At 35.9% G+C, this 10,406-nt stretch overlaps 1 protein-coding gene across 4 annotated transcripts in view; it reads right to left on the minus strand.

The window, feature by feature from the left end:
• The window catches only part of LOC105108537 (uncharacterized), a 10,828-nt gene extending 741 nt beyond the window's left edge, over positions 1–10,087 (minus strand). For 3 of the 4 annotated variants that reach the window (XM_011002873.1, XM_011002872.1, XM_011002871.1), the window contains exons 1-14: positions 9,843–10,086; positions 8,772–9,177; positions 8,454–8,631; positions 8,207–8,346; positions 6,113–6,989; positions 5,830–5,930; positions 5,499–5,643; positions 5,346–5,414; positions 5,162–5,207; positions 4,153–4,628; positions 3,163–3,242; positions 2,488–2,623; positions 1,540–1,729; positions 71–153 (exon numbers count right to left, since the gene is read on the minus strand). In XM_011002873.1, the coding sequence (XP_011001175.1) occupies positions 71–153; positions 1,540–1,729; positions 2,488–2,623; positions 3,163–3,242; positions 4,153–4,628; positions 5,162–5,207; positions 5,346–5,414; positions 5,499–5,643; positions 5,830–5,930; positions 6,113–6,989; positions 8,207–8,346; positions 8,454–8,631; positions 8,772–9,177; positions 9,843–9,942 (3,027 nt within the window). In that variant the 5' untranslated portion in view covers positions 9,943–10,086. Of the gene's footprint in view, positions 1–70; positions 154–1,539; positions 1,730–2,487; positions 2,629–3,162; positions 3,243–4,152; positions 4,629–5,161; positions 5,208–5,345; positions 5,415–5,498; positions 5,644–5,829; positions 5,931–6,112; positions 6,990–8,206; positions 8,347–8,453; positions 8,632–8,771; positions 9,178–9,842 lie in introns of those variants that run through there. The other variant, XM_011002874.1, reaches the window with a different exon arrangement.
• Between the last annotated feature and the right edge of the window lie 319 nt (positions 10,088–10,406).

Genomic DNA, 10,406 nt, shown 5'->3' on the forward strand with positions numbered 1-10,406 from the left:
TTTTTGAGGGGGGGGGGGGCTGATTTTACTGCACCTAAACCCGTAACATAAAAAGTACAGAGGACTCTACCTGAGTGAAATAGAAAATGTCTGTTGCACAGCGCTTGTACTGTTTATTTCCAATCAAGCTGACTAAAGTTGCAGGAGCTCCATCTGACAAAAGGGAAAATTTTGTAACCATGCTCTTGATAAATGTAGTCAAGAACTCAACTCTAGATTTCTGAAGCGAAGAGTCTGTTCATCCAAAATTGGAAGACAAAATCTACACCCTCAACTTATACCTCTAGTATCCAAATGATGAAAGTTCCAACAAATCAGACAAACACAGCTTTCAATGACTTGCTTTTGTTGAAAATAGAAACATGTAGCAAAACATGCATGCAACTTTTACTCTCTTGAGAAATGGAGTGAGGAATGAGAGGACAAATTCTGTTTTCCAAGCTGTTTATATTGAAACTAGTTTGCATGTTCATGCTAAGCTACAAGTTGGATAAAAAAATCCATTAACTTTTTCAACGCGGAAAACTATTTGGCATTGTTATCAAACCTGGCCTAGTGGATCAACCTCGGAACCTCCCTTCCCAACTCTTTTCCTAGCCCTCGGTTTAAAAATTAAATTGTGTTAAATCTATCTCAACATGATTCAGTTAACTTAACGGGTCCAAAGACAACTCAAAAGACATGTAAAAAACATGGTTTCGTTTAAAAAAAAAATCAAGATGACACCTTTAAAAAAGTATATATATTGAGAAGGTGACATAATGAATCAGCCTAGGTTTTGTTGCTTAACCCGCCAAACCCATGACTCAGGTCATAAACTCCACTAGGTTTGATAACTTTGTTTTTATCTTCAACTATTTTTTACTTAGTTATACGATAACAAAAGGATAGTATTTTTTTTTTTTTTGGCTGCTTAACCCGTCAACCCCGTGACCTAGATCATAAACTTCACTAGATTTGATAACTTTGTTTTTATCTCAACTATTTTTTTCTTAGTTATACGATAACAAAAGGATAGTTCTTTAATTGAAACTACAATAACATCATAGAAAACAAACCAAAACACATTATGAACATCAATTCAAAATCAACTAAATATTGAAAGATGAAATAAAAAAATGAATACAAACTTAATGTTGAACGATAAAAAAAAAATGAAAATAAAAGAATAAAAAAAGAGAGAAATGAAAAAAAAATGAGGGACCCAAGTGAGTTAAAACCTAACTTTATTAGTTAAAGTAAGTACAATAATCTAGCACTTTCCTAATTTTCTTAACCACTATTTTCATCCCCCCTTCATGTTGTACCAAACATGCTATCAGAAATGGACTTGTGTCAAATCCAAGTATCACATGACTACCAAATTAGAAAAAAAAACAAGTCAATGTTATGAGAACAAAATAAATAAATAAAACCATTCAGAAATTTCTCAAAGAGCTGATGATCAACAAATCCATGGTGACAATGAGGCCAAACTCAAGACCAGTAAAAGGACCTCAAATTATATAAGTATCAATGGTTTAAGAAAACTATACTCACCAAAGAGCATTTTTTTGATATCACTCGCTCTACAAGCAGCCTCGAGTTGTTCCTCGAATGAACCCTTATTAGAGACCTTACTGCCACTCAGTTGGCTAATCTGAAAAGGTATGAGATTTGGTTGGTCATCGTCAACTTTGCTTTGTGCAACCCTTGCTCTCATAAAGAACATGCCATTTGGCCAGAGAATCTGAAAGTAATTCATCATAAGAAAATAACATAATTTAACAGTCAGTCAGTCTGATCAAGATCAACAAGAGAGCAACAGAAGTCAAACTATAGTCCAGTTCACAACTTATTTAAAAAAAACAAAAAAAAAACTGCCTCAATCGAATCATCTCAACATCAGATGATGCCTTGATGAGGGCTAACCACACAAACCCGAATAAGGCATTAACTAACATGTAGTTAGACCAGTGACAAAGCATCACTGTGGAATTAAACTCAACACAAACAAAACCTAATTCTGATAGCCACATCAATGCTTTACTTTTGGATGGCTTTAACATGTTCACTATCAAACAGAAGTGTAATCCTGCCTTGGCAACTTTGAGCACATACCAATGAAGACTCTTTTTACCAAGTATCACTCGCATGTGTTGGGCAACAGTTTAGGCACCCAGAATCTGTTACAATTTCATTTACAATTAGGTCTCAGGGAGGCAACAAGCATGGCAGCAAAAACACAGTGGCACTCCTAAGATAGCCCTCATCAGGCTTATGCTGTAAAGCTGGTTGCCCAAACAAGCACGAAGCTAGCCTAGAGTAACCTTGAAAACTTTAATAGCCAATCATAAACACCTCTCTCATTACTTGAAAACTTGAAGATGGCAGGAATTAACGGGCATCATGCCAAGTAAATTTTTTTTATATCAATCACGTACACAGTTGGGAAAAGATCTGTGCAGTAAGCTTAATGAAGAAACAAAAAATTGGTTCAGTTCTTACATCTTGCACCCATCGAATCCCAAAAGCAATCGTGTCCTCCTTCCGAAGCCAGTAAATTTGCCTCAAAAGCCAGTCATCAATAGCATCTTCCATTATTAACTGCAGTATTTGCTTTGATATCCAAAAGACCTGTCTTCTGTGCTAATAAAGATGATCAAATGTGAAAGACTAAACAATAGTAGCCCAATAACCAGCAAAACAGGTTCTGGAAGATTATTCATACCATGAAAGGGAGAAAGATTATATTATATTCAAGTAAAACAACTTTTCACAGAAAAACCATCGACCATTGAAATTTCATTAAATGTAACCTTCTGGAATTCACCAAATATCCACTTAAATTTCCTAGCTCAAATAAATCGAGGATAACCAAACTTCATTGGAGACATAAGTTCAATGAAGGCAATCGCACAAACTCAGCTTAGGAATGTCTCAAATTTTTCAAATAGAATACAATTTGAGATTCTTTCCCAAATTCCAGTCCATGCATGGAAGATCTTCTATAGCTAAAGCCTTAATTATGACATGGTTATTATATATTTCATCTGATTCTTATCTTCCACAGTTTGGTGCATCATGCACAAATATATGGTAGGGAGAACGGACAAGGGTTGCTATAATAGCATACAAAACACTTCCTAGAAATAAATGAACTAAAGAGAACAATAAGCTCACCTCAGCCAGCCTCTTCTTTTAAGCTGAAACACCTTATCGACTAGATTTAGCAGAGGTACACTTACATTAGAAGGAGTCCACTGCAAAAATACCAAAGTCAAACTTCCCTACGCTTTGAATTAAAACAAGCTTCAGAAATCAAGAGGCAAACTAAACATTTTAAGAAAAGGAATGTCTCATCTGAACACTGTGACATGACTGCAATGCCTGACATCATCATTCATAAAATACAGATTCAGTATTGCAGTTATTTTACTCAATTCCCATGTCCTTAACCCAAAAAATTTCCACCTCTAGCAACATTCTCCTTTAGGTTGTCATGTATCAGTGCCCTTGTCTGACTGTATTTAACAAGTTTAATCCTACATCTGCCCTTTTCTATCTTAATACTATATAATCTAGCTATCCTCAGCTCCTGGAACCAATTTTTATACATTTGATTTAAAAAAAAAAAAAAAACAATGAAAACTCCTCGAAGACTCATTCAGCTTTAAATCAATAATCAACAACCTCAACAATTTTTAACATGAAGCTGATCATTCAATCTGTTTAGGTTTGACAGGTGTGATGTATCTTTAGCTAATCTACCTGAATAGTTTTAATCCTAGAACACAAGTTTCTTCGATTGAAAGTGTCCAAAACAAAAAAGTTCATTAGCAAAATAGCTGGGGAGTAGAAGGTGGTACTCTATATGTTTATAAGATCTTGTGTGTGGTTTACTGAGAAGGAACTTGACCGAACTAACCATTGATACCAAACTAAATGAAGTCAGCTAAATGAATAACCCAGTCTTGAAAAGGCAATGCTTATTTTAACTTGGAGGGAAATAGTAAAGTGAAATAGCAAATCTACAAGAAGAAACTATTATTATGCTCTATCAACTTAATCAGGTAATTTGTGATGCCCCAAGCCCAAATTATCTTTGCAGCAAAAGGTCATGAGCCATGAAAAAAATGAGAGATAAATTAGAGATAACCAAACTTAAAATACCTCAGGTGGCATTCCGACTGGATCATTCATATGACTGGAAGCTACTGCAGAGTTTGCTACAGAAAACACGCCATGGTTAATCCTTTCACTTTTCTCCTCTGATACAGGTTTTTTCTCTAAACCTAAGGCCTGCGACTCCTCATCTTGTTTGAACACCAGAGGAGGAAAACCCTTTGCATTCAATTCATTAACTGAATGACAACCACTGGCTTCTGCAGTAGATCCAACTCCCTTCTGGTCATGGCTCCCTTGATTATGACATTCTTCAGTTTCAGAATAGCTGTTTGCAGTTTCTAAAGTATCCTGCCTTGAGACAAGTTTATTCACATCATCCAAATGCCAGGACAAGTTCCTGTTGTAGATTGAGGAATTGGTTTCGTCGAATGGGGAAGTTGAACCAACAACTTTACGCATAAAGCCATCTGAAACATCTTTGAATTGCCGCACAATATCATCCACAGCATCATCCACATTGACTGTCAAGTTACATTACATAATTAAATGAGGAAACTTTTTTAGCAGAGGGGATAGACAAGAAACAATACTCATAGCTTTCACTCAGGACCCACAGCATTAAACTAATGGTAATTGAGATGATTTTGCTATTCAAAGATTGAAAGGGTTATAGAGGTCTTCAATAAATGGCTCTCTTCAAAACTAAATTACTTGTTTGCAAAATAGGGGTCAAATCAAATGTTCTGTAGCATATCCTCAAGGTGATGGACAATAAAAACAAAATAAACAAAAGATTCAATTTAAGAAAAGAAATTTGATGTGCACCAAGATATGCAAGTCTTCAAACAATTCAGAAATCACGTGTATAAGCCAAAGGAAGCAAGACCTCTCTCAAAAACAGGAAAACCAAGGTACCAATCAATTCTCTACAGCAAGTGTGCATTTTGTGTGAGAGAGAGAGATAAACCATATAAACAAGATGGTGCTTAGCAGTGAAATTGTAGTTTCAATAAGAAGTCAGGATGAAGCAACAAAGAAGAACACACCCACATACCTGCCAGGGTTCTCATGACTGAGGAAGATTTTGCAAAAGAATAATTCTTCAAGGCGGGAAACAGAAAAAAAGAAATTCAGAGTCATTTAATTTAACAAATGGAAGTATAAAGAAGAAAAAAAGGGGTACAATAAGTTCAGCTAAATTCTTCAGAAACAAATTTCAGTTTCCACAGAATCCGTACCTTTGAGGAAACGCTTAAGAAATCCCAAACTTCATGCTGTTCCGCAACGTTGGCTATAGACATGAGATCCTGGGAAACGCAACGTGATTAAAGAAGCAGAAAAATGAAATAAGCATTCTAAATAAGAAATTCGGAGCACAGATTAGACAATACTTGAATATATTTATCAAGCTGAATACAGCGTTGATGAACAAAAGCATCTTCAGTGCTTGATGAGAATATCCTTTTGGGAGGTAAGTGCAATGTGTAATTTGGGATCTCTTTCAGATGTTTATGCAATCTCTCAAAATTCCTGTATCTGCAGAAGAGGATGGAAATTGATGCAAAAGCAAAATAGCTTCAAGTTATCTAGAAACTTCGAGAACTTTCACAGAAACAACATCAATGCAGTAAATATGAAGAATAGTAAATGGAATGGATCAAGAAAATGCAAAACTTTTAGCAAAACTAGCAGCCTTAAGTCATCTTTAGATGAGAAGCAAACCTTCTTTTCACAAACCAAGTTCTGTTTTCTGCATCTGTCACTGCAATTGAGTAAACTGCAAAAGATTTTGACCCAAGTTTCTCAAAGTATGCTCCCATGACCTGTAATGACATGGATATACAAGGTGCAAAATAAATGAAATACATTCAAGTATGGTGACTGGTAAAGAGCAAGGCCCAAGAAGAAGCTCTAATGTAGATCCCTTATTTCACAAAGAATCCAGAGATAATTTAATTGTTCCAAAATCTGTATGGCTCACAGTAACTCAGAGAAGAAAACGCACCCGACACTTCAGCTTGGGACTGTGACGTCCCTCGCTACTAACTACCATGTTTGAGACCTTAACAGCATGATCTGGACTCCTACGAAAATCTGGGCTATAAAATTCTGAGATAATGGATCCCCCTCCATCTCCTGTAAATGCATTATTTTTATCAGGCAGGGCTTCTAGAGCAGAGGTGCTATTGGATCTCCTAAGTCCACCTCTTTTTTCATTCAAAGAGAGATTGCCGGCATTCTCCAATTCACCACCAACATGTGCGCCTTCAAAAGACAATTCCTGGCTACCATCCTGAGTAGGCTGTCTCCCATCTTTGTGCTCATGACTTGTTAAAGTATCTAGACTCAATCTAGGTGTTAGGCGCCCTATAGCTTTCTCATCCATTTCTTTAAAGATTACATTGGTATTCATCAGCATATCTTTTCCTAAATTAGAATCAGTTGCAATGCTTGTAACTAAACTCTTTGCCATTGATTGCTGAACCCCTGCTTTAACTTTTTTTTTCTCTTTCATTTTATAGTTTCTTCCTTTCGTCCACATATTTTCCAGATTTTCAGGAGTAAGAATTTCCGTTCTTCTCTGGGTCGCCACCTCTAGCATTCGTGCCCACTCTGCAGGATGTGGCTGCATATGGTCTTGTTGTGAGTCATAATCCAAGTACATTTCTCCGCGATCATCAATTTTAGACAAAGTTTTATCTGTTCCTTGATAGTCTCTTTTGTTGTCAACAGTTCCAGTCCTTTGACTATTTACAGAAGGATCTTTTCTCAAGGAGGAGTCAGCAGTATGCACACTCGCTGCAGGTTGATCACCAACAGTATCTTTTGGACTATCATCTTTAATGGAAAGTAAAATCAATTCAAGTACCTCATTGATATACCTGGTCACATAAAGCATAACGATGATTCAGTATACAGAGGTATACATTAACATTAAAGAGTTCCAAAAATTTATCTAATCCACACAATATTACATACAAAATATGAAAAACACAAACAATCATAACATGTTTGCAGATAACACGCCAATCAGGATGGTCATAGCAACATATACTTTGAAAACTAATCAACTCATGAAAGATGAATCATTTGGTGGAGGATAGCAGCTGATGACCACTTCTTCAATCAGACAGTCCAACCAGCAACAATGGTTGATCATATATAACTTGTTAGGAGAGAGTTTAAAAAAAATCCAATTTTTCATTATTATAATTCATATTACTTCTTTCCTATGACCTCCAAATTGATGCAGGATCTACAATTACAGCACCCTGGTACTATGGCTTACAAGTTGTGACAGATTTGATAGGTTGGAAAATGAAAAATAGGGGACAGGTTGTGTTTTTGAGGAGTAACATGAAGGAGCTAAGGATCAAGTAGGTTTAAGAAAAAGAAAACAAACCTATCATCACACTAGGCTCCTATAAATAACTCCTAGGACTTCTTAGGCACCACCCCTCATTTTCATCTTTGGTAAACTACCAAGTGTTAAAGTCATAGTAATCCTCCTATTCAATATCAAGATGGCTCATTTATCTCTTGATGTTTATCTCTAACCTTGAAGGCTGAAAAATCTCATTTCATTCACTTCAAATAATTCTCCAAAAGTGGATATTACAACCAATATATATAGGCTAATGAAGAGGTGCCTAGGAAGGCGCACCATAGCTACTGCTAGTTAGCAAGTCACTTCCATAATGGTGAATAAGTTGACTGGTAAATGTTACAAATCACAAAATTACCCCTGAAAATTACATAACTGCCCCTGGCAGTTAGACCCCCTAAATTATGTTCTATTTACCTGGTAAAACTGTCTAGGTTACTTCAATTAGGACCAAGCCAAATAGACATGCTTATAGAAATAGATTTTCCCCTTCTTTTATAAACTTTCCAGGTGCTATTTGCATCACAAATATTAGGAGGCAAGTGCACACATTCTTAGACTGTGGCCTTGAGCAAAGCAACACCATTTACATTTAATTCTAATTTTCCTCTAGTTCTAATGTTGCACCTAAAATAATTTCAATTCTTTAGAAGATTAGCATCTATAAGAAAAAAAACAGACCTAAAACCAAGAGCAAGTAATCTGTATACTTACACAGGACTTGCAAGATTCATAAGAGGTTGCATTACCAAGCAAGTTACAATCTCTCGAGCGATAGTCCGAACCAGCGGACATTGAGCTTCACGAGGTCTAAGTACTATAGCTAAAACTCCACCAATCAGTCGTTGAAGAACCTTTTTGGAAGAGGAAAATGGGAAGCAGAAGAAAAGGAGATCATTAAATAACAATGAAGAAGGTGCATACAAAAGCAGGAAAAAAAATTGGAACACTCCACTCACACCTTGTACTCACTCTCGAGAGATATCAATGCAGGATGAAGCTCCTTAGAAGCCATTAGATGGTGTTTCAACCTTTCATCTCTCTCTTCAGTAGAAAGAGTTGCCATCACATCAGCTCCTATAGCTGCTTGATTTCTTCTAAAGAGGTCTAAGTGATCCCCTATTAAATCAACCAAATCCCTGCAACACCAGACAGTATTTCATTCCAATGTTTTCACACGTAAAGCTTATAAATGACTATTTAACTATGAAAAGTTTCTTGAAAACTTGTGTGACCTATTTCATTTTAGAAAGGATATTATAGGATGAAAAAAAATTACCTAGTTAGCAAGTCGATAAGATTTATCTCTTTAGCCCTTCCAGATACCTCACCAAGAGCATCCATGATTACCGACCGTATCAGCTCAGGTGCCTCCCGATCTGGTGTAATTTCTGAATACCATAGGTCTACCACAAAATCCTTCAATATCTTATCGATGAAACCACCAATTGCAGCCTCAACAACTGGAGAATCAATTTTCCGCTTCCACTTTGGTGCCGGTGGCACAATGGAAAGTCGTGAGTCATTCATAGACAACTGTTTCTTCTCCAAATGTGACAAATAAGACAGTCGACGAACTGACTGGCGTGCTTTCCAGCTGAACTCCACTTCATTAGACAAAATTCTTAGTGCAGACACAATGAGAATTGATATGGGTAGATTCATCCACATTGATGAACTCGTATCTGTAATGAATTGCAATGATTACCACAAGAACCATAAATAAATAACATTATATTGAGTAATTATTTATATTGGATAATTATCATCACCGTTGCTTGGTTCCCAACGAAAGCACACCAAAGCTGCAACATGCACATGCACATGCACATGCATATAAATAAAAATATTTATTTGAAGCAACAAATCTATCACTGACGAGGACTCTAGCAATGGATCAACTTCATGCCACTTAAACTTCCATTTATAACTAACCTCAAATGATGTAATTTCATCATTTTTTAATAAAAAAAATCAAGGTTTTGGTTTTCTAAAGAGTCCTTAATTTTCATAGGCAACTAAAGCATAATTAGGTGGGGAAAAAGTTTCAAAAATTACATAAAAATCGTAACTACCCTGCCTTGATCAAAACTAAGTACCAAATAATAATAATTAAAATCTTTCATCTTCAAAGAAACAAAAAACTCCTGATCAGTTAAAAATCACCGACGCCATGGTAATAGCAAGTTCCATAAAACGTTAACCCTAGCTCAATTGATACAATACAAAACGCAAATTCACTGATTAATCAATCAAAAAATCTAAGAAATTGAACCTTCAAAAAGAGCTTCACTAGCACTGTACAGAATCAAGAAGTAGATGAAGAAAGCAAAAGGAATCGAGAACTTACGAGATAAGAAGTAAGTGACGGAAAAGATACAAAGACACCACCAAACCGTTCGAAGTTTAGCTTCTTCAATCAGATCATGTACCGTCTCCATAGCCTTCATTTTTCTTTGGTCTCCCAAACCCCAGAATTTCTCAATTTCTCTCGCGATCAAAAAAGAAAATGAGGATCGAGAGGAACTGAAGGGAATTTGATTTTTATGCAACAGGGAGAAAAATAAAGAAAATTGCTTGTTTTTAATTTATTTTCTACACGGATAGAGAGGGAAAGAGAGGGAGAGGGAGAGTATATTTTGTGTACGTGGACAAAGATGCTGGTACTTTCTCCACATTGATCTTCACAGTTGCCACGTCGGAAAACAACAGGAGAAAAATAAAAGACAAAACACTATGCACATTTTCTTTTACGTCAAAACATTAACCAATTACTTAATTACTGGAAAGTGCCGTGGGGGAGACCAATGTAACAGTTTTTACCCTTTATCCTCTCGCAATTTAATATGAATTGTAATACTATTTTTTGAAATTTTCAGTTTTGTCTTTAAAAAATTTTATATCATTCAATTTT

Source organism: Populus euphratica, unplaced genomic scaffold, assembly GCF_000495115.2.
Source record: "Populus euphratica unplaced genomic scaffold, PopEup_1.0 scaffold192.1, whole genome shotgun sequence".
Lineage (NCBI taxonomy): Eukaryota > Viridiplantae > Streptophyta > Magnoliopsida > Malpighiales > Salicaceae > Populus > Populus euphratica.